Below are 25,434 nucleotides of genomic sequence, written 5' to 3' on the forward strand. Positions count from 1 at the left end.
CATGGTGTATACACACAACAAGTGAGGGGGAAGGTGTTTTTGTTTAGCAGCAGCCTTTTGTCCATTTTATAATGTATGAAAAATGCTTTTACTTCAAGCTGTTTTTTAGGGACTTAAAAATTTGACTACAGTTGAGTTAATAACATAATCGATACCATGCAATTGCTCTACCTATGTTAAAAATTTAGCAAGTTATCCAAGCAGATGCTGGAGTTAAAAAATATCAACCTTAACAGATCGGATACCAAAGGTTAATCACAGAGAATAATCTCAGAATAATCTTTGATAGACATCAACCAATCTCCCTTTTGCTGAATTTAATAGGTTGAGGCGGACAAGACACTAATTACACTTAATTATCAGTATTTTTGCAAGATGTTTATTATCAGCATGTGTGTACCCTTTCTACATCTCTTTCAACATCTCAAGTACTGTACACAACAAAGTGTATAAGTGGTGTCACAATTTAAAAAATTGTTTAAGATGTTAAAAATTGATTTGTGTTAACCCAACTACTGTAGAAGCGGGATTTGAGATGTATTCTAAGGGGGTTGTTTTGAGGGAAAATGATGGTATGGTCTCTGAATTGTGAACTTATATAACATTTATATACTAACATTTATAGAATAACATTTTCAATGCTTGTTTGGTTTCACCTAAGTACGAGAAGCAATTTGAAGAGTTTGGTATAAAAAGTCAAAATCATCATAAAGATACAAAATCTCCATTGGTTTGAGGAAATATGCTTCACTCCCACTACAATACACTGGCAAGTTTTTGATCGGAAAAGTTCAAAATCTCATTCTTTGTAGACTCTGTTTAAACGTTTTCTGTTTGTTAAATCTTGACGGTCTGTCTGCCTATTCAAATTATGTATTAAATCTGTGTCTCTGCCATTCTGCTCCTTCTCCCCTGTCATGTTGTTTTTATTTTCCCCATTTCCCGCGGGCGGGATGATTGCAGCACTCTACCGCAGTCCCCTCCATTACACCTAATAACGAGTCATATAATTTAATTCCATGCTTCACTTGTCAGGGTGGCGGGCTTCCAATCCGGTTCCAATTTTGGTTTTTAATAGATATTGGTCTTTAACACTCTCCTCACAATTAGGCCTCCCAGTTTTGCTCTTAATGAAAATCAGATTAGGACCTATAATCTAATTACAGTTCATATTAATCCGCCTTCTGATACAGTTCTGCCTAGCAGTGGACCCTCTTTTTCACAATCACTTATTGTGGCAGTTTGTCAGTCAAGGTGCTTGCTGGATGCGTTTGAGTCAATTTAAAGGTGGGATTGAGAAACGCAGTAGGTCTCACAAGACTTGCAGTAAATGTCAAGGGAAACAAGAAAATACGGTGAAAGTTGATCTAGTAAATTAATACAACCTACGGCTTGAGATGACCCATTTAGACTTGTAATTTCGAAATGAACTTCACTGCCTTCTATCTTTTAGTTTTTGTCACTTTTATCGGAAGCACGTGATTTGGCTGGAGCCACGCAGTGCTACAGTCTCGGACTGATAAATTCTTTCACTATCAGCCGACTGCGTTCCATTTCAGAACTTTGGCCTTATCAGTGGCTCTTTGATGCTGCCAACTGTCACCACACCAAAGGTTCAGTTTGTGTTTGATTGTCCATTTGACTCCCTTTATTATTAGCCATGTTTGTCATAATTACCTCCATCAATGCATAATTACCAACATAATTAATATCTTACTCCCCTCCTCGTCCTCTAACGAGCCGACATAACGAGCGGGGCGATACCTTCTTCAGAGCCGACGGTCACATCCTCAACTTTATCTTCTCAGACGAGAGGAAATAGACCAGAACTACAAAAATTCAATCAGTGTCATCACTTCTGAGAGAAATGATTAGCTCTTTTCACCAAGACCACTGGCTCACTGTGAAATAAATTACATAAAACTTGATAGTGATTCTTACTGGCCCTTCCTCCTCCTGCATTTGATCCAACCTCTGAGAATCACTTATCGTACCCTTTGAAGCATCTCATAAAAACTAAAATGTCTTATATCTGTCCGCATGTTCCAGGCTTTGAGACAGCCAGGTCTTTTGCCCTGCATGGTGCCCGTGTTATCCTGGCCTGCCGCAACCTGTCCCGGGCTAACAAGGCCGTCAGTAGCATAAAGGAAGACTGGGTAAGTCGCCTAGTTTAAAAAATATTTACATTTTCCACAGTATTGATTTAGATTTAATCAATCTATTGGACTGCATTTGTAATGCTCAGAAAAAGGGACATCCAGTAGTGAAAATGACTGGTTTTATACGGCCCAAAGCCAGCTGGGATAGGCACCACCAAGCCTGCGACCCTTGTGAGGATAAGTGGCTCTTGAAAACGGATGGATGGATTTTAACAATTCATCACAGTCATTATGCTGACATATAAAACCATCCATTCTCAAACTGTTGCATGAATGACATTAACAATTTTCAAGCATCTCAGGCCCCATGTGCGTGAGCACCTCGGTAAGTAAATAATATTATTCAAGAGATTTGAACAAGCGTCCGGGGTGGTGGGGCATGGGGGTGAGAAGGAGCATCTGATAATTACCCAAGATTATTGCTTTAATATCGCTGCGCTTGCGACTCATCCGCAGATTTACGATTGTGGGAAAATAAACAAGTGAAATGTGGCCGCTGGAGCAGAAAGAATAAGCCATTAGTGCTGGCTTGATTACAGAGAGCAGCAGCAGAAGAGGACGAGCCAGCCGAAACGGAGGGAAGTGAAGATGGAAAAAAGACTAGCGTGAAAGTGGAAGTGTAGATCTTCAGTGTTTAAACTCAACACAACCTCTAATTGAAGGATGCCCCAGGGGCTGGCATTACTGTGTGCAAAAGCCAGTGTAGACGGTCTAAGAATTTGAAGTACAACGGTACCTTGTCTTACGAGTGACTCAACTTGAGACGTTTTAAAGTTCCTATCTTTTGCAATTTTTACAATATCTATCATGAGCCAACCTTTCAGTTACCAACTTGCTCCAGTGGCAAATATTCAGTCTTTTTTTCTTTATGAAGTTGCAATCATTTGGCAGCGCTCCCCCAAACGTCAAAATTGGAGTCTGGTGCGCTAGCAAATTTTTGTGTGTAGAGTTCTGTGTTGAAATTAATGAATGAACCCACAGATCTGCAGGAGATGAGAATCACAAGAAGTCAATACGTTTGTTATTATCATGACATAAAGTATGAGATTGATATCAGAGAGTTATTTGCCCATAGCAGTGAGGAATGAGGGAGGTAAATGACATCTTAGCTATCTAGGCAACATAAATCTGTCATAAGTTCAAGCTACGTTCGCTAACATTATTCCTTGAGTAAAGCCAACCATATTCATTTACTGTACGAACTATCGGAGGAATTTGCATTACTATAGTGATTCATTGCTACTGTATTAAATATTGTGCACATGACTAATTATGATTTTTTTCAAGTGTAGCTGCATGTAACATAATGCTTCTTTGGGTCTGTTGACTCTGCATAAATGATGGATTTGAGAACGTATATTGAGCTTGTGTTAGTGGACAGATGTAGCGGCTGAATCGGGTGTCAAACATATGGCAAATAGGTTTAAACCGGCCCACGAAATAATTTTGTGAATACAAATTTTAGCTGAATTTTTTTGATAAATGCAAAAACTTGGATAGTGATGTCATACTTGCTTTATTTTGGACAATATTAAAAATGAATAATACATTTGAAGTTTTTGTTTTAAAGTTTTATAAATGTGTACCATGATTTATTTGGTCCGGCCCACTTGGGAATAGATTTTCCTCCATGCGGCCCACAAGCTTAAACCACTTTGACTCTCCTGCTCTGGATGATGCTGTGTTTGTCAAAAGGTCTCCCTTAAAGAGGGAAAACATTTTCCCTATCATCAAGTTGTGGGCCATATACATATATTTACCTTGACATTTGTTAATGTCTGCTGTTGGTTGGTGCATTTTGAACCTTGGGACTTAATCTGTCCTTTTTATTGCGCAAATTTTGGGACTCCATACATGTCTGTCGGGACCCATAGTTATTTAGTAATGCGAGACCCTGGGGAACCTACAGTTTTCAGAGGATATATATATATATATATATATATATATATATATATATATATATATATATATATATATATATATATATATATATATATATATATATATTTTTGAGTGAGTCCAGTTTTGAGTTCGGGCGAGTTAAACTTGCAAGTCAAGGTATGGCGTATTGGTCAAATTCTGAATTGTGCTCAGAGGTGTTCAATGTCAGAGATTCCAGCGTATGCAGAGTATTTTGAGTTGTGTGAGGCTTGCTTCTTTCTCAAGGAATCCCCCCCCCCCATTTATGGGCTAATGAATAAGTCACAATATCAGAATCAATCTTTGCCTCTCTGCTGACATTATTAATAGATTCAGAAGAAGAATAGAGAGGAGGATTAATCTTTAAAATGATGGATGGACTTTGCTCGCCTTCCCATGCTCCTGCACTGAGGTCGTTGTGATAAGAGGGTATATTTTGGGGTCCGCTGTACAAAAGGTCATCATATCTACTTCCAGGTGTCTCTCCCGAGTTCCGCTCTGGTTACCAGGAGTGGAACTGCTGTCCCGATTGCGCGGGACCTCTCACCTCTAACTACAATGCTTAAACCATTACTCTGAACTGCCTCTTTCTTTCCTCGACACACGTCTCGGACTGTGCGGGACAGCGCTGCTATTGCAGTGTAGCGCCGTGTCCTGACAGGAGGAATAATAATGGGGGGAGGGGGGTCATGTTGAGATAATGGGCAGGTCAGAACAGCCAGTGGATGGTAGGAAGAGCAGGGTCAGAGGGCATATCCTTCCCAGCCACATGGGCCGCACTATGCCAAGAACAGCGACAGCTAAGTGAAAATAAAAACCCGCACACACTTAAAAGAACATTGCAGGACATTTGATTTTTAATGGCCACAGTAGTAGTCGATGAGGTCATTTTTGAGGGATTAAATAGATATGTAAAACACTTGTTTAATGATACAATAATAATTCTTAGATCATTAATTTAAAGGTAGGTAATAAACATATTACATAAAACTGTTTGCAGTGTACATAATGAAATGAAAGTATTTGGATGCATATTTATTATACAATCTGTATTTGATCTGGAATAACATTACGTATTTTGACTGAGCATTGTAGAAAGCATTGCACAAAATGGATTTATTTTGATGATAATGATAATTAGTATTATTACTTTTTTTTTTTTTAAACAAATTGACCAGTATCTTTGTAGATAGATATGCAGGTAAATGTATAAGAAAATCAGAAATAAGTGAGGAAATGTAATATTTACATCGTACTTATATGGTTTTTATTTATATATTTCATGTTTATTGTATGTTTTTGCATTGTAGTACAGTATTTTTTATTTTTATACATGGGCAGATGGTTTACATTAATCACGAATAAGGTAACAAAATAATAATGTACGTGCAAAATATGTCATTCAAATGTTATACTATATTATTAATTTAATCCTGTAACCTTGAAGTTCCCAAACTTTTTTTGCCCTGTCCCACCATTTGGAGATGAAATTATCCCCTCCCCCACACAAAGTGCAAAATGCAAACTTAATCCAAAAACATCATATCTGAATTTTTTTCAGCCATACTGTTTTTTTTTTAGTGTGTGCACATATTTTATAAGTTCAATGCATAATTAACATATTAAATCCTAACTGGAATTTTCAATTAATTACTTCCACTCCACTGACAATCTTTCATTAAGTGGTTCTGAAATGACCTACCTGACACCATTAGCATCAGGTAACCACTGGGTGGAATAAAACTTGACATTGTTCAGTGGCGCTTGGCCTCTGCTCCATATACTTTACTAACATGCCTCCCTCCCACTGCTCCTCAGCAATTCTGCACACAGTAGAGTGCTGGGTTAACTTCCTGGTTAACCACCAACATATTGCCTGACTGTAAGAGATTTAGTTTTCCTGATTGCTTGTAAAATTCTGCTTATCTTTGACTCTATCGTCTGTCTCCCAGGGCTGTAATAGACTCCCCTGAGGGGCACATCACTACATGCAAGGCCCTTTGCCCTCGAGTTGCATACAAAACACACTTGCACACTCATACACATTTTGTAATTTATTTATTTATTTTCCCCCAAAATGCTTACTGCCTCCACCCCCTCTATGCCACTCAACAACACATGCTAATGAGGTTCTTTGTAAAGGCGTTAATTAGTAAGTCAGTCACTGATTGCTGTGCTTGTTTTTGTTGCGTGAGTCTGATGGTTGGGGTGGGGATATTATTAATATGGCTGTGGTGTGTCCGCTGTGGAGAATTCTGTTCTGTCAGAGTCTGCTTTGGAACCAATTAAGCTAAAGCTTGCTGTCCACTGAGGTTGCTGGGGGGAGCAAGTCTGTTGTTTGCCATGAGAAGCAGCAACATTAACATGGGTCAGAAGCGGACAGTGGTCGCACGCACACACACACGCATGCTTACACACACACACACGCATGCACACACAGAGAGGCATTCACTTGTATAAAAGGACTCTTCATATTTAAAACCTTGTCATTTTTTACAGCCTTCACTTAGTGACACAGCCAAATGCAACTGAACTGGACAATTGTGAAAAAAACCCCAACAGTCTCATTTGTTTCCTCAGAATGACCCGGTCTGTCCTCATTTCTTTAAGGAAGTTTTCCCGAGCATTGTTAAATCGATTCTGGCCATTATCAGTGGCGCTCAGTCCTCTGGTGTTGTCCCTAACCGGCTACATCTTTGTCAGAGAGGGGCTGTATGGCACAGGTTTTAAGACCAATGATTTTGACACAAGATAGTTTTGAACAAATTAAATAATGTAAATAACCTTGCCTCAATCAAAGAGTGTTGTTTAGTGAAAGCCCCTTTTCAAAATTGCCTGGCGGCTTATCTGAAGCAATAGTCTTGGACCTGAACCCCCAAATCAGAGCTATTGTTAAATCCAGCTTTTTCATTTTAGGCAGCTGGATATGGTAAAGCTCCTCTTTTCCAGACAGTATTCATTACACATCGGTTGGATTATAGTTTCACACTTTAAATTGGAATCAGCCATTTCTCCCTCAAATGTTTCCAGTGGTTTCAAAATGTTACTGATTGTCTCTCAACTTGTAAGAGCGTGCACATAAGTCTATTTCTGGCCAACCTGCGCTGGTTCCCTGTATATTTTAAATTCAGGACTTCAAGATACTTCTATTTGTTTACAAATCATTAAATAAATCACTGAACTCCACCATCACCACACACCACAGCCTCAGGTCTGCAGACCAGATGCTAACAGAGGTGTCCAGGACGAAGTGTAGTCTCAGAGGGTATCAAGCTTTTTCCGTGGCTGATCCTTCCCTTTGGAATGATAGGTGAAAGGTCAAGAGAGAAAGTCACGTTATTGGATAGGGTGTTGGCAATAATAGCCTGATTCATTGAGACTCTCCGCACTGCACCTTTTAGCAATGTAAATGATTAATACTTATTTTATCGTGGAAGACAATGTATAAACAGTATTGGAGAGGATTGTGGGTGCCTGGCAGGATTGAAACTGAAGGTGGTGTCAGCTTAACTATCCTTTTACCGTGAACTTGTGTGTGTAGGGAGAGTAGTACTTCTTAATGTTGTGTGTGTGTGTGTGTGTGTGTGTGTGTGTTCGCCTGCATTTGTCTGTTTGCCTTGTTTATAACCTCCCGTGGCAGCCTGACAGGCCACGCTGCCCCCGCCGGCCAGCGTGCCACGCCACGTTCTTCTTGCTGAGGCCGACAGGAAGTGACACATAGTGTAGGAAATGCTGACCTGGTTGCTCGCAGCCCACCTCAGGGCCCCCAGAGTGCTTAGCTTTTAGTCGTGTACCCCTCTGCTTTATTTTGGAAATCAGGAAAAGTTGAACAAGATGCACCGACTCCTTTATTACATCTCATTTGAATTTTAGGCCTGTAGCCTGTAACCTAACTTGTGGTTTGTATTGCCTGTGAAGTTGTTGTATTATGCCAAAACCAGTAACCTTTTTATTCATGTTCTATTTGTTTTTTTTATCCCTGTGGAACGTGCAGATCTTTCTCATTTTTTCTGACCACTTACGTAGATCTACTGTGGACCTATCTTATAATGTTGCTCCTTATAGTAACAATTTAGAATAAAAAAATATGGAATGAGCACTCCAAATGCTTATACAGAATTCCATAACAATCTCTCACACACGCTGCTTTCGTACCGGGCGGCACGGTGGAAGAGTGGTTCACATGTCCACCTCACAGTCCAGAGGTTTGTGGGTTTGATCCCGACTTTGGCCTTCATGTGTGGAGTTTGAATGTTCTCCCCGTGCCTTAGGGGGTTATCTCTGGGTACTCCGGTTTCCTGTTACATTTCCAAAAACATGCATGGTATGTATATTAGACACTCCAAATTGCTCTTCGTGAGCTTGTTCGTCTATGTGTGCCCTGCGAAATGCTGGCAACCAGTTGAGGAGTTACCCATCTACTACCCAAAGACAGCTGGGATAAGATCCAGCATCCCCGCGACGCTAGTGAGAATAAGCTGTTGATTGGATGCTTTTGTTTATGACCTATTTTGTCACCCAAACTGCTTTTCTCACTAATAAACTTCCATCTGCGCTAGTTAAAGGAGCCATAACATGAAAAGTCACATTTTTTAAACTTTTGTTCCAGTATTGCGTTCTCACCCTAAACACGCCCAAAGTGTGATGTTCCTTCATTGATGCATTTCTAAACATTCCTTGCTTATTCTGCACTCTCACACCAGTCCTGCCCGAGCAGATGAAAATGACTTAAAACACGTTTATGACGACAGAAGAAATTTGCACCTCTGCCTGTGGGGAAAAAGAGGGGAACATACTCGCTGACCTTATCCATGTCTTTTAGTTTTGGTTTGGTTCCGGAGCTGAGGAGAAACAGCAACGTTTCATTTATTAGCTACAACATTTTGCTGTAGAAAATGCTGAATGTGTGTTTGGGAACACACAGCCGGACAATCAAGTTTTAAATAAACCACTTGCTGGTGGAACTGTTGTTATGAATTCTGGGTTCCCAGAGGGACTACGGTAATTTGATTGAAGGAATACGTGTTAGTGAGAACAATGTATTGATGCCATTTTGCATTATAATGTCAGTAAAACACCTGTTTTTGGCCCTATTATTCACACTGTTGGGACTATCTCCATCATCCATGAGCCTGGTGAGGATGAGCAGTCAAGATGATAAATGGATGCATGTTTCGTGGTCGGCCGGCATTGAACCATGTCATACAGTGGGCGAGTGTGCCACACGGTAAGAGGTGCAGTCTCTGCAAATGACGTTTTACTTCCTGGTTTGACATATCGGTACCATAAACCTCATATTTAATAAGAAATTAAATCACCAATGTACCAAATGTATTATAATTTATAAGCATTTATTTAACAATGGAAAATGGAAAAATACCATGAAGTTGGAAGCCCTCTGTCAAGCTTTTGGGGCAAGTGTTTAAGTTTGAAACATGACAATAATTTTGACATCTCAATATCTCAGAATTATTAAAAAACGGAGCCAATCTGAGAAGTGGGATCCTTGAGGGGAAGATGATAGGAGAAAAAAAATTAGAAACTTTTGAAAAACACATTGTCACGTTATTCCAGTTCACTCTCATTCGAAGGTGTTTTTTGATTTAAGTTTTGTAATGTATGAAAGCGTTCCCCCAAAATTCAATTTCATCCACACAAAAGGCTCAATTTCTTCAAAAAGCTATATCCAATTTTCAATTTTTTTTCTACATTGTACTCTGATTGATATGGCTTTTTCGAACACATTTTCCCCTCTTGTCGGATCAGATTCTTTTTCTTACCCTCTCTCCTGTTTTTTTTTTTTTTGTAGCTGTTGCCCCTTTCCTACCTATAAAGATATTGATGGAGCGCAAAGCATTCTTTTGAAGTGATACTTGGTGTAAAAAGTTTCAGAACCACTGATATACGTACATTATCAATAGATGTGTTTGCCTGTTTGAATATCACCTTCCTTATGGTGATACAAGTCGAAAGTCTACAATATAAAAGTCTTTGTTTAGTTTTGCTGATGCATCACTGCTAAAGAAAGCTTAGTTTAATCCAGTTGAAATTATTCATTTGTGTTTCTTCGATATAAGCAGACTCCTTTCAGAGTCCCCTGACTATATTGACATCATACCTTCACCTCCACCTCTCCATTCTGTCCCAACCTCATCCTCCAATCCCTGGAGCTCTCTTAATTTCCAGGATGTGCCATGTTGCCGCCTCTTGTCTAAGTTGCGTGCGTCAGCTTTCTCTTGGGAGACCTTTTCATCAATCTCCTACCTGGTTATTTATTTGTTTGCATTTTGCCCTCTGTCGTGTGTCTGTCATCAGAGAATAAAAAGATGTTTCATTCCCCCTCGCCCTGTACAACTGTACAATCTATATCACTTTGACACAGCGAAGATGGGTGGGATATACAGAATTGGCGTATGTAAATTGGAATTTCAGAAGCCCTCGCCTTTACTTCCAGTGAGAGCTCATGCGAAGAACAGAGCAACAGTGGGATTTATTGTAATTTATACCACTAAGGGGTTCTTTACAAAGCAGTTTGTGGAATTATTAAGGAAGCTTTTCTAGCACATAGACAATAAAAGATTTTTCCATCAACACTGATGCAAGCCGGTTTTCTAAACACATATATTTTGTGCTCCAGGGCCACAAATTATTGTTTTAAATCGTGGGCCAGGTAATTTATGCATTATGTAAAAAACTACAAACACACAGAGGTAAATGTGTATGTCAAATCGGATAGTGAATTCTAATTTTTAGTATTATAATTTAGTTTGAGTTAAGAAACATTTTTTTTCTAAAAGCCTTGATTCTTATTTACCAATGAATTGATTTAATATGCAGTTTTATTCTCCCTTAAGATGTCTTTATCTTTATTTTATTTAAATATATTTGCATTTATCATATCGTTCATAATATAAGGGACATTTAAAACTGACTGGTCATTTGCAGGTTCATAAAAGTCAAATAAAATGTGTGTGTGTATGTATGTATGTGTATATATATATATATATATATATATATATATATATATATATATATATATATATATATACACACACACACACACACACACACACACACACACACACAGTGGGCCCCCGGTTTACGAACTCCCTCCTTTATGAACTTTTTGACTTACGAGCGTGGATCGTGGCGTTTTTTGTCCCCCTCTTACACACTAACCTTTCGTCTTACGAACAATCCGACATGACGGTCAATGTGATCGTACAATTATTTTCGCATTGCATCAACGAAATCAAATGTTCACGCTTGTCACGGTAACGCTGAACGCTATTGCTCTTACAATGTCACAGTCACTGTCTCAGTCACGGTGTCAGTCACGGAGTCAGTCACGGAGATGCCGATATGCTATTGGTCGATTAAGGTCACAGTCCCGGTCTCAATCACGGAGATGCGGATATGCTATTGGCCGGCGTTGCGTCAATCACAGAAATGCCGATAAGCTATTGCCTGAACGCCTTTATCTAGCTTGATGGCACAGCTGGTCGGGATGGAAGGAAGGAGAAAAAATGAGTGAAAAACGGAAGGAATGAATGTTGTGAAGACTTTGCAAACTTTATTTGTTAGAAATGGCTTCTAAAATTGCAATGGCGGTAAAGGAAGAAGTAAGAGGATGATGACAATAGAAACCAAGCAGGAGATAATAAAAAAAAAATACAAAGGAGGCGCATGCATAGTTAACCTTGCTCGTGAGTATGGCCGTAACTGCTCGGCAATCTTCTAAGGGCAAGACTTTCCTTGCCGGGGGACAGACCTCAGTCGACAACAAAATGGAGAGGCTTCTTCTATTATGGATTAAAGAGAAGGAAATCGCCGGTGATATGTTCTAGTTTGAGAAAAGTTCTTGTTTAAGAAAATAAATCAATAAATTTGGTCTCTGCTCCCCTCCGCCTCCACCTAGTTCAAGTCACGTTGCCCCAAAGGTAAATGTCATTTTTCCTTTGTATATTTATGTTACTTAGTTTAACCATACAGTAGATTATGTTAGTAATTTTTAATATGTGTATAAAGTTGTGATGTTTTTACCTAAGGTTTTTGCACGCGTTGCACGCATTCACTAATTAACATAGGTTTGGATTGCCCGTCATACGAGCAATTCGAGTTACGAGCGTAGCCGCTGAACGGATTAAGTTCGTAACACGGGGGCCCACTGTGTATATATATATATATATATATATATATATATATATATATATATATATATATATATATATATATATATATATATATATATATATATATATATATAAATTCTATGCATAGAATTTATATATATATATAAATTCTATGCATAGAATTTCATCATAATTCAGTATTCATTCAGTAAAACACTTTTTAAAATGATTATGTTCAAATATTTGTCATTGTATTTACATTAAATGAGTTAACTAATTATGTCATGAGATAAATAAATAAAAGATCCATACCAAAAAATGCTGATATAATCATCCAACAGCTATTGCCAGACTCTCGATTAATGCAATGCTCGGTGGGACAGATTAAGACAGGAGCAATCCGTTACTCGACTTCGTTGTAACACATGCACACATGCACGTTCATCTTCATGCCTTTTTCATGTTTAAATGCTTGATTATGCATTTTGCATAGCTGTGGGACATGCATCACTCTTCCCGGGCTGCTAATAAAGTGACCAGGGAGATGGGGCTAACCTAAATGAATCCTAAAGTTGCCTGCCTTGCATTCCTGTACCGTTTAGCTCCCCTCATGTCCATCCGCTCTAACCAGGTGCTCGGTCTCCCAAAGAGGTGTGGCCTGCCTCTAATTGCCTAGACCACGCTGAACTATCAATTGAACTACAGGCAAACGCTCTGCGTGAAGGAGCGCCGCCGAGGAATAATTTTGAATAAATCACGTAGTTATTCGGGTCGTATTTTGTGCCGGATAAGCAGTTTAGCGTGGGTCTTTCTCAGTGACGGGTCACTTGCCACAGGTCATGTTCGTGAGGATTTAAATGATTTAAATGATGTCACTGCCATTGAGGGGAACAGGTTGAGGAAGGATGTGTAAGGCAGCACCTCTTTGTTGTTTGAACCTGACAGGTTCTCATCCCTCACCCTCTGAAGGCTGGGCTCGTAGCCCTGGGACGGGGGGACCTGATGAGGTGAGAGGTGGCGTGGATCTCTTTCACACTTTTCTTCCCGCTGCCAGAGGAGAATGTATTTTTTTTTTCTTTTATTGAAGTCTCAGAAGTGCTGAGCACGGAGAGATGGGCCGCCTTGTTTTAATTCACAGGAGGAGGCAATTGGGAATAGCTGCGGCTAAGATGCCTGATGCCTGCCAAACTAACAAACATCATCAAAGCATCTGGCAAATGCCTATAACATTTATTTGCGGTGATCCCTGTTTTTGGTTTGAAATGTGATTGAGCTAATTGTCTGATGGCATTTGAGCACTTTTGTCAAGCAAAAGTTTCAAATAGATTTGACGTCGTCCAGGAAGGTTGGGTCATTGTAATGCCATTGATCCATTACAGTCCTTCACAAACCCATCACAGTTTTTCTGTAAATCATTTTTAGCGCAGTAAAATATAAATATACAAACATAATAAATGAGGATTGCATTTTGAAGTGTGAAGTGGAAAAGAGACACCATACCGCCATATTAGGCCAGTCAGCGACGAGAAGAGGTCACTAATGAGTTTAAGTGTCTCTGCGTGTTTTTATTGGAATGAGTGCGAAGGACTGCATGCTAGTAGCCTGTTGTCACTTTGCGTTTGCCACACAGGACGGACTGATTTTGCCTTCATGAATATACCAGTGTGTCGCAGGAGGTCATCAGCTGAAATTGATGTCTCCAATTGTCTTGCCATCCTTAATAGATGCATGCTCTCGTAACTTCAAATGGCATCATTTCTTTAACAACTGTAATTGTCAAAATTCCTTCAGCAGCTGAACAGTTCACAGTCATTTTCAAATCAACGTTTTGATGGCCATGACTTTTTATGTATGCTGACTCACCTCATGGCTCGAGGCGAACATCGGTGACTTTTATTTGGTGTTCTTCATTGCCTCATCCCCAGTCACTTTACCGCAAGAACACATACTCCTTACAAATCCTGCAGTGCAGAAAAGCTGCTAAATACATAATATTTAGACTACATGATATTTTGCACTATATGTATATGGTTTATTCCACTCCATCTACTTCATAATATGCTCTTTTCATTTATTTCTGCTTAATTATTACTGCCCTTATCGCTCTATTACTGTTTTTTGTTGTTGTTTTATAGCCTGTTCTATAGCCTACTTTAATATTTGCTCGATTATGGAATGTAGTCTGCTTGGGGAAGTGAACAGAATAAGAATTTCATTGTGTAGTATTACTATGCATATGACAATAAAACTCTTGAATCTTGGATCTTCATTTTGTTCACCAAAATTTCATTTACCTCCGAAGTGTCACAATACGTCCATCTGTTGGCATGTTTGTCATCGGAGTGCTTTACAAACTTGATTTTTAACGACACATCAAATCCACCCATTGAAAACCTTAGTTGATGTATTTTTATGACGGTGGCGGTGAACAGTTGGGTTCCACTTGTCAAGTATAAATGTTCATGACGGTGAATGAGTTGATTACAGGTTTCATTAACATTACCGCTTTCACTTTTGACTATTCGGCAAATTGGTTAAGATGTAATTAAAAAGAATCTTGTGTACACCGCTTTAGTGAACTACCACAGAAATTGAAATGATGCTTTGCCTGTCTAGAACAAGCCAACGTGAAAGTCATGGCCTGTGAGCCTGTATGTAAATATGTACATGCGTGTGTTTGTATGTGCTTTGACAGCGCTAACACTCGTATACAGCTTCATCACCCCGTGCAGATGAATGCATATTTATCACAGAGAAAATTCATGCTCAAAGAATCCAACCTCGGCCTCCATACATCATTATCAAACACACAAACACGGGTGCGCACACACAGATCCACATTTCATTAGAGAGGTAGATTCAAGCAGCAGTAGATTAAAAACAAGGTTTTTTTTTTTATATACAAGTCCATAAATCAAGCATGGGGCGAAGGGGGATTCATTTAGAGAACAGCAGAGTTGTGGCGTAGTTGCCCTCACGTGACTATCGCTTAGGCACGATACTTTGATACACTGCCTTTTTATTAGTTTCATTCTCTCCAGCCTCATATCAATGATTATTTCTTTGCTCATATTTGACTTGCAGAGTAGAGGGGATATTCAGTTCATTTTATTTTTGCATCACACAGCTCATATACTCAGAAACTATGTAGTTAATTACAATATAACCTAGTGTTGGGGTGGGATGGCTCTGGTCAGTAACTCAATAGCATAACTACAAATGGTATTTTTAATTTTGTGGGCGAAAACAAGCAAAATAACTAAATAAATAAAAAAAATACCAGTCATTGCTTTGCTCTGGTGGCTCCAAATGTTTGTTAGGACCTGTGCACTAAATGACCCCAAAAAGCTAAGCAACAGATGTTGCATGACGTGATATTGCCAGCCGGGCACTTGTCGCTAGAACCCCGGAGACTCGGACCATTCTGTCGGATTTGAGAATGTCATTGTGTTGATGTTAATAGCAACTACCTAATGTCAATCAGAAGTAATTTACTAATTAGGCAACCCAAATTTGGTAAAGGCACGTAAAAATAGCCGTCACACTTCCACAGTCTGGGGGACTCACCTTCAAAATAAAAGCCTAATAAGGCTATTGCATGGCGTCAATGTGCATATGTTTTATTTTGACATCAGCTCTTGGGTAGGCAGCATATTAAGTGGTGAGTGTCCTTGTACATTCACCCAATCTGGTGCATCATTGACTTGAACAGAGCTCATATGGATCATGGATCAAAAATGATCCGTTGCACCGTTACCCTGAAACACTTTTTTTTTCCCTCAATGTACTTCTCCTCCTCCCATACAAAAGAGCACCTTTCTAACATTGGTATTTAACAATGTCATTTTTGTATTCGTTTTTCAACTGCTGTTCTCTCAAGCCATCCAGTTTTCAAGTTCTCTGGCAGTGTGTTTCGGTGTGCTTGTGGCTGCATTACAGGTGTAATTTTGCCTGCTCTAAAACCCCAACAAGTGGTGCCAAGGGAGAGTGAAGCATATTACAGGTTCAAGCGGGCTGTGCTCGTTTGTACCGCAGAGCACATCAGGCCCACCTGACCTGTGACCGGGCTCAGTCCCTGTGAGTATGTCTTGTGTGTGTTTGTGTGTGTTCTGGGAGGCTCAATGGTGCTGGAGCCGCCTCATTGTTTTTCCTTTATAGCGTAAAGCCTTTATTAGGGGCCGGACCTCTTGCCTCTGGCAGCCGCAGGGTAATATTAGCTAATATGTTTCAGTTGAGAAATGAACGGGCATGTTTGTGTGTGTGTGTTTGTGCATGTTGTTGTGTTGCTTGTGTGTGTTCTAGTTACATTGCAGCTTTCTGTGGTGAGCTAGAAAGGTGTAGAACAGGTAGGCCTGCTGCATCACTTTTACATTGTCCACTTTTTTTTCTTGTTAAATGGGCTTGGTCTTTTAGTTTGGCCCCCAAAACATAAAGATGTACCAAAATGTATAATTTTCTTCACATTCATCATTATGGTATTGATATGATATTTATGAATATATTTTACATTTATTATCATTATTATTATTATTATTATTACATATTATTGTATATTTCCTGCTTTTTTTGAAACCAAATCACTGTCTTAACTGAAAATGTCATCTTTTTTCAGTGATAAAAATCATTTGCAGGGTAACTGTTTATATTGCTGCAAATCAATCCGATTGGCCTGTTATTTTTACTTTTTGATTACCAATTTAACGTGTTAAAAATAGCTAAATAGGTATTAACACTTAAATACTTGACATGTCAAATGTGTTAAAAAAAAAAGAAAAAAACTTTTTGCAAACAAAGACAATTGTCCTGTGAAGGTTTCGCCTTTCTGTCGTGATTAACTAGCCCAAATAAAATTCTGCACACATGTCATGAATGATGAACCCTGTGTATGTCTGAGTTTATGCAGCTGTGGGAACATTTGGATACTTCCTCCAGTGGAATTTGCTTCATTAATTTAGATAACCAAATCTTCTGTGTTGAATGAATGACCGAGAGAAGAGCCAAGTGAGGTAATGAAGGGATAGAAGAGAGTGATGGGCTGTGAGAGCAGAAGGAGATAGGAGTATAAGAGGAGGTGGCGTGAGGGCATCCATTACGCCCAACAGCTGCCCAGGGGTCGACTTCAGTGAGAGTGATTTTGACCGATCAGGTTTGGACTCTGGCGCCCATAAATCCTGACGTATGACACTGATAGATATGTGGCGTAAAGCCTTCCTGTCCTGACACAGGGAGAGTAACACGGAGAACCACGGGGGAACTCTAATGCCCCTGGTTCGTTCCAACTGGGCTTGGAAGTGAAAAGGGGATGATTGAGAGAAGGAAAATCAGACTATACAACGTCATATACAATGTGATTTAGAAGTGTGTTTTAACATGCTGAAATATCTTTAAAGTGCGTGAGAAGTGTTAAGCTGTAGAACACAATTATAATATTGAAAGTATATTTTCAACTAGATTTTCAACTTTTGCAGGTAGGTCTATATTGTATTCCCTTTGGTAAAAGTGATCGAGTTTCTCTTAAATTCTCGTGGGGACATGTTGAACCATATCACAATATTGTGCCAAAACAAATAGTGGCCTAATTTATGGAATTTAATTTAGCTGCTTTTGTCCGTTTCTTTATTGTGTCATGTGTCCACACCTCACATTGAGTGACCAAGATGAATGGAGCTCATTAAGAAGCCTCTGGATTATAATAGAAGCCATATACAGGAACTGCAGACCTGGCTAGACAAGAAATGGATATGCACACACCTCCTCATTAACAAAAGCCCCTTTTGGGCCGTAAAGCACGGTCCCAATGAGAACGAGCCAATTGCCCTGATTAGAGGGGTGGAGAGACTTTGCTGTCCTAATAAAGGTTTGCCACTCATTTATGATATTAGTAGGGGTGGTATGGTGACTAGGCCTGTGAGACAACAAACGTTTGCGTGTGCAGACATGAGATGGCAAATAACAGCATGTTTGTGTGGATGAGATGGACATCCACAACTCATTTGCAGTAGTCAGTTTTACGGCTGCGGTTAATGGCAATGAGCTGGTGTTAAGAGCCTTGGGAGAGACTCATTTTGCATTAACTGTAAGAGGCCTCCACAGTTTTGTTTGAGGTCAAGTTATAGGCTATGGGATTTTTTTTTTTTTTTGCAAACTGAGAAAAAAGGCTTACATTCTTGACAATAAAATACTTTATCACTATTAAATGTAGTCAGTCAGAATTACACTCAGCATCACTATACAATCATGAAAACATGAACGCTCCAGCAAACAGGTATCATACTTGAAGCCCAGGGTCCAGATCTAGTAGGCCCATTTAGGTCTATAAGAACCAATTAAAAAATATAAATTGATTTTGCAAAAAAAAAAAAAATTCCCATACCTCTGTCTATAAAGCAAAGTGCTGAGTCAGTCACTAAAACGTATACTCTCCTGTTTTTGTGGTGAGCCGGGTCTTCTTTGACAACAGCTACTTTTTTGTGTTTCAATGAAAATAAACCAGTAAAGTAAATACATCCAATGCATCCATCCATTAGAAAATAAGATGAATCGAAGGTTTTGTACAAGTGGCGGAATGGTGTTTACAAGACCTTTACAAAAGTACCTATTGAACTAGCTTTTGAACAAGTTGTGGGCAAGCTTTAAATAGCTATTATTTTGCATAGATTATGAGTGTTAAGGTTAAGTTAAAACAATTCAAATTAAATTCAGTGTACCTTGCCTTCCAGAGGCAACTTTCATGAAATAAATGTTTGGGTATTGCCGTATTCAATTTAAACCGTAATCGACCAATAATACTAAAAAAAAAATATATATATATATATATATATATATATATATATATATATATATATATATATATATATATATATATATATATATATATATATATATATTTATATATATTGGGGGCATATTGCCCAGCCTTTGTATATTGAAGTCGTAAACCAAGAAACCTGACTAATGGAGGCTAAACAAATAAATGCACTCCTTTGCAGAAAAAAAACAACGATCAGACTAGACATTAAAGTAAACATCAAAAGAAAGTGAACAACGGGGAATCTCAAGCTGAAGCTCATCCAAACAAACTGCTTATGACTAAACTAGCGTCCCAAACGCAGCGCTCCTCCTTTCCTCTCTCCACTTTCTGATATCTCCCCCGTGATCGCCACAGGAGATACCTGGAGTCCACCTCATTCATCACGGCGGTTTGATTCCTCAGCTTCAAAGCGAGCAGAGAAGGCGAGGAAGACTACTGTCATAACAAGTCCTCCTCTGTTCTTCCTTTCAAACTCTCTTTCCTTCAAGTGTGTGAGCGAAAGATGAATACAGCCAACAGAATTAATTGCACTCCGTTACCAAGGATCAGCAAGTTTCCACCGTCGGCGTGCTGATCTGCCATATGGCTGCCCACTAGGTGAACACTTTGATTAATGTAGCCCGTTCTACACTTTTTTTTCCCCTCTTACCACCAATATTTGATTCTGATAAGTGAAAGTCAGCTTTGAGTCCCAGAGTGTCTTCGTTGTACTCCTGTTTCTCCTTTGTTTGATCGCTTTTCATCTCAACTTGAGACATCTCTGTTGGCTGCCAGTTTGCCATTGAGTCTTATTTTTGTTGGAAAGCTCTTCATCTCAAAGTGTAATTGTACAGTGCCACCGGAGAGGATACTATGGTGTGTCACTGAGAATACTGTACAGTGAGACGGGTTTTGCAGCTATGTGTCCTTTGCAGTTGATTAGGCCTCTAGTGTGTCCAAATCTCCTCTATTAGCCTCCTGGAACCTGATTTACTGAGATCTGAAATTGTGGGTCCTAAATTACATTTTCAATCACTAGAACAGAATGTGCTACCTTTTGGCAACAGGTATATAAGTAGCGAAGACTGCCATATTCAAAGGAGTGCTTTAAGAAATTTGTTAGATATATCCACAAGCACAAAAGCAACTTAAAAGTGATGGAAAAATATCTTTATATGTGCTTTCTACATGTTATCAGTAGTACTGGACCAACACCTTGGTTATCTTGTTACTGGAGTCTAGAAGTTCAATTGGTACTTCTACTTTTACAAGGATTTTTATTATTACTTTTTAACCACAAGGATGTACGTATAGTTCTACTTAAGTACAGGTTGTGAGTACTTTTGCCACTACTACCAGGCGTTAACAAGAAAAGAGGCACATTCTGAAAAACTTACATTATCTGTAGGGCAGAGTGGAGGTAATAACACCTGAGCTGACGTTCAGCTGCAAGCCAGCGCTAACTAGAAAGGCAACTCTCAGGTGGAACATTTGCTATCTGCAAATCACGCTTTGTGGCTGTGTGAGTTACATATTAGAGAAAATTCTGTGGTAGAAACTGTGGGATAGTGTCAGCGCCATCATCAACTTGCATGAGATAAAGCGTTCTGGCCTAAGGTTAGAAGTTCAAGTTTTTTCCCTTCTGTCTTTAATAAGGCAGCGTTACCTAACTCAGATGGAGACACCTATTTTGCCACATCCATTACCGTCACTTAGGTGCTTTGTTTTGCTTCCCTTTTATGGTCCAGCCCTGCTGCTTGTCTCTTTTCGGTCATACTCACTCTAAAGTGCTGTCATTCTCATGTGTTAAGATGTAGCCCAGAGGGCCCTTAGCTCGACCAGGGGCTGGGAATGAGCTGTGAGCTTCCATCGGAGGAGGTGCCCACATGGCTTGCTGGCCCCATTATATCTCCCTGATTATCTGTGTTGGCTGTGGTAGGAATGCTGAGATGGTGGGCTCTCCAAATCAGTTGATTGAGATTCAAATGGGGGCAATAACTCAGTGATAATGCTACAACATTCATTGATGTGTTCGTCCGTCTTCTGCTCTCACCAATCTGTCATTGATTCCTTTTTCCAGCATGAGGAGACATGTTATTGTCTCATTGTAGATTGAATATATTTATCATTTAAGAGTCCTTGGTTGGTGTAGGGATTCACATGTCTGCCTGATTCACAATCAGTCACTTATGTTCAGAATTCATCTCCAGTCTGAGACGTAGTCTGTCGTTCATGCCAAACCAGGCCGCAAATTCTTAACGCCTCAAAGTCTTTTCCTTGCTCCTAATTTTCTTGCGTGACCTCTCAAACTTGCTCTTTACTTGATCTCTGATCCTCAAAGTCCTGATGTTGAGTCAGTCTCGTCTCCTTAAGTATTTAAAGCTTAATATTCAAGACGGTCACCAAGGTTATCGAGTTACTTATTGTGCCAGATCACAAGTTTACATAAAACAGCAATAACCTCACACATCCCCTATTTGTATTTATATACAAATGGACACAATAACATGTCAGGTGGTAGGTCGGTCATTAGGAAGCAAAATGAACACGGGAGCAGGAGTAGAAAGAGGAGGGGGAGGAGTAATTGCAAAGTCCTTTGCTGAATTGTTCAGTGGATGCAAATTTAAATCCCTGCTATTATTTTAATAATCTGCCTTTTACTGCTTGTGCTCGGATCATTTGTTTGCAAACCAGGTTATTTGGAAAGGGAGGCTCGGGGGTAATTTCATGCTTTGGAGCATTTATATCTATAACTTAATGAGGAGAGGGCCTGTTGTTTCCTGGTAATACGCTGATAGAGAGGAGCAAACTTTTGCCTCCCCGTTCAGGGTACTGTTAGGAGGCAATGATGTGGGATTACCCTGATGGAATTAAGGAGCAAGAAGAGGGGATGAAGCTACAGTATGTCTTGAAGATGAAAATGAAACATGAGGGCTTCATTCGGAGATTTTTGAGATATATCGATGTTTTTCCGCTTGCCTATTAAAATAAGATCAGTAAAATTCCTGAAATATCGTGAAATTTAAGGATCCCTCCAAACTTACCTAACTGGAGTCACATTGTTTTTCAAAGTCAGAAAGAGTCCCTGTCATGCCCTGAACAGAAAAAGTATTCTAAAAAAAAAGCAAATGCAAGTTGCTCTTTTTCATTACTAATTTGAAGTAATTTTCTTTCCCTTAAAACTCTTAAGTCATTCTTTAGCCTGATTTTGATCCTCACTCAGTTTCATCCACTCAAAATTTTGTTCGGAACTTGTTCTTGGCCTTTCTAAATCTGATCCTGACTTGTTCTCTGCGTCCCCACATCTTGATCCTGTCTTGTTTCGAGCTTCTCCACTCCTGATATAGATTTGATCTTGGTTCCTAAAAGTTTTGGTTTGGACTTGTTGCCGCTTCCTCAAAGTTTTCATCTTGACCTTGTCTCTGTTCCTAGAAGTCATTCAAACAGTGTTACTTAAATTTCATCCAAGATTTCCTTGATTTAGTCACTTCAAACTGAAATCACTATGTTTTCCTACTGTGAACATTTTTGTTGATCTCCTAATTGGTTTCACTTTATTTGTTATCAGGCTCTCAGTATCATTATATGCAATGCGGGTCAGCCTGGTCCACATGACGTCACTTAGTCTCAGCTCGGACAAGGATTCAGCCTTGAGGCCTTGCCCCAACTCAATTTACACAGCTTGATTACATTTATCCCAGCGACAAAAAGGAAGACTCACCAACTATGGTGAGTCAGCGGCCACTTTTGTCAGGTGATCAACATTTTTAATGTGGTTACCTCTTATGTGGAACATAGAGGGGGGGGCTGGATGGATAGGCTGCGGAATGGGGTGCGCTTCCACGTTCGAGAGCCCACACCATCCTCATTTCTTTGCTCCCCTGTTCCCCCATCAAGGACTCCTGAAAGCTCGGAAAATCGAATTAGACTGCATGAATTAGAGCATTAATTCAATTTGTTTACAAGGCGTCGTTTCTTCTCCAGCAGACCGCTTCCTCCTCAACTCTGTATGGCTCACTGACCCCAGACCTTTGCGGAGGTCACTTGATGCATTCATTGCGTTGTTCATCAAGGTTTTTTGTGGCCATTATCAAGTGACAATTGGTTGGTCATGCTTTAGCAGAATACTGTTGTTCAAATTCATCTAGAATGGTGAAGAACAAAATTTAGCTTTAGCCTGTGTGTAACTGAGAGTTACTAATAATCATTTCTCTTATCAATCTATTTCTCTTGTCAATCTAAGTTCCTGCCCTCACCCATGGTCACGAACTGTGGGTCGTGACCGAAAGAACGAGATACCTGATAAAGGCGGCTGAAATGAGTTTCCTCTGCTGGTTGCCTGGGCTCTCCCTTAGAGATCGGGTCAGATCTCTCTTGGGTGGGACCCAAGGTCGAGCAGCTTCTCCTCCGTGTTGAAAGGAGCAAGTTGAGGTGGTCCGGGCATCTAGTTAGGATGCCTCCCGTATCTTGGTGAGGTGTTCCGGGCATGTCCTACCGGGAGGAGTTCCCGGGGACTTGCTGGAGGGACTATGTCTCGGTTGGTCTGTGAATGCCTGGGGATCCCTCTCAGAGGAGCTGGACAAAGTGGCTGGGGAGAGGGAAGTCTGGGCTTCCCTGCTGAGGTTGGTGCCTCCCGGACCTCACCCCGGATAAGCGGCAGATGATGGATGGATGGATAACCTTAAGCAAATGTATCACATTGTCAGGGTATCACAGTATAAAAATTACGGCTCATTTTTTTTTGTTTTTTGTTTTTAATATTTCACACAATCTATTTTGTTTTTAGGCAAAATCTTCAATATTTCGTACATTAAAATGTGTACAATGTTTATTCTAAATAAATAAATAAATTGATACATAAAGGTGCTATTTTTAGCTTTAAGCGGTGTCCCGGGGTCGGTGAAATAATTTGGGTGTTTTGGAACTGATTGAATTGAGTTTCAGATTTATGCCTGGTTTGGCTTAATCTTTGTTTTTTGGCGCGGCCTCTGGCCGATGTAGATTTTGTGGTGGGGAAGAATGGTGGGCTTCAGTTGGGAGCAGTTGCTGTCACTTTGCATGGATTGGTCCTTCTCTTGGTGAGATCTATCTGGCTTGGTCCTCCCATTCCATGTCCGTTCATAGTAGCAAGGTGGAAACAATGCGGATGATTCTCTCTTTGAACAAGCAGCGTAAAAAAAAAAACACTATTGATTTATTGATAAAGCAGATCTTATTCTGTTTCTTGGTTTTGCAAGTTTGTGACTTCCTTTCTAAGACAAAAGGATAAAAAGCCCCCAACTACTATATTTCTAGGCTAAACTAATGTAACAGTACTAACTGGTAAGCAGTTTATAATATTGCCAAACAAAAGAGGTTTTAATCAAAAAGCACAGCAGTGCCTGCGGATGCTCGAACATTTCTTCATCAAAAGGCCTTTTTATACACTTATAAACATCAAAGGCCTCCGTGGTTCTTAATTGCCAGAATCTTTTCTTACTCAATTAAGCTATGCTTGTGTTTTTATAAAGATGAGACAAAAAGAGCTTCTTTGGTTACCAATTCAGCGCAGCGGAACTGATCATGGCTGTGTGTTCAACACAAGAGATGTACACATATGTAAATGCAGTTTTCCCTGTGAGTGTGTTCTGTATTTTAGCAGCCCCGCAGTCACCAAGGCGATGCAAGGCACGATTGTTTCTGGAAAAATTATAGTAATGGGTATAGACCATGCAATTATGTTATTGTCGCACTTGAAAAGAACACATTATTTTGCACTTGCAAGAGTGGAGCTTTATCGCTGACAGCCTTAAACGTAAAGTTGGAGATGCTGTGCAAATGCACAGTGTTGAGTTATTCTCAATTTTTTTGGATCTATCTTAAAGTGAATTTGCACTGCGTGCTTCAAGTGACACTATTTGGAAGTTTAGTCAATCAAGCCATTGATGACCTATTCAAGATACAAACATAGGTCTTCCATTTATCTATCAAGATGTGCACAATCACATTCAGTAGCAGCACTACATGGAAGCGCTTTGTTTTAGCACCAATAAAACTGGGCTTTTCAGGTTTTGCGTGTCACAGTCATGTTTTCATGTTAACTGCAATTTATAAATTATAAATAAATTATTCTATGTTATAAAAGTGTTGGAAAAAAATAATACAATAATATATATTTTGAACTTTCAACACTTATTTTCAATAACTTGCAGTCTGACTATTGATATGAAATTTGTTCTTTTTTGAATTTTTTCATGCAGTTCTTGAAAAACAAAAAACAAAATTATAATTAATAATTAAATTGTTGTTATTAAATTATTAAATTGTTATTAAATTGTTCAGTAATTCTTAGCATCATTGACTTTAATGTGTTTTTATTTTTGACGCAACTGCATTGTTTTCAAACAAAACACACTATAACCCCAAGGCGTCATAAATGTTCCACATTATAGGT

General features: G+C 39.4%; 1 protein-coding gene across 1 annotated transcript in view; it reads left to right on the top strand.

Annotated features, from left to right (window-relative positions):
• Positions 1–25,434, top strand: part of wwox (WW domain containing oxidoreductase) — a 171,332-nt gene that overhangs the window by 12,579 nt on the left and 133,319 nt on the right. Inside the window, exon 5 of the mRNA XM_088416889.1 lies at positions 2,050–2,156. Within this exon, the coding sequence (XP_088273015.1) occupies positions 2,050–2,156 (107 nt within the window). The remainder of the gene's footprint in view (positions 1–2,049; positions 2,157–25,434) is intronic.

The sequence above is a fragment of the Hippichthys cyanospilos genome, chromosome 6, assembly GCF_059441005.1.
Source record: "Hippichthys cyanospilos isolate Australia breed blue-spotted pipefish chromosome 6, RoL_Hcya_1.0, whole genome shotgun sequence".
NCBI lineage: Eukaryota > Metazoa > Chordata > Actinopteri > Syngnathiformes > Syngnathidae > Hippichthys > Hippichthys cyanospilos.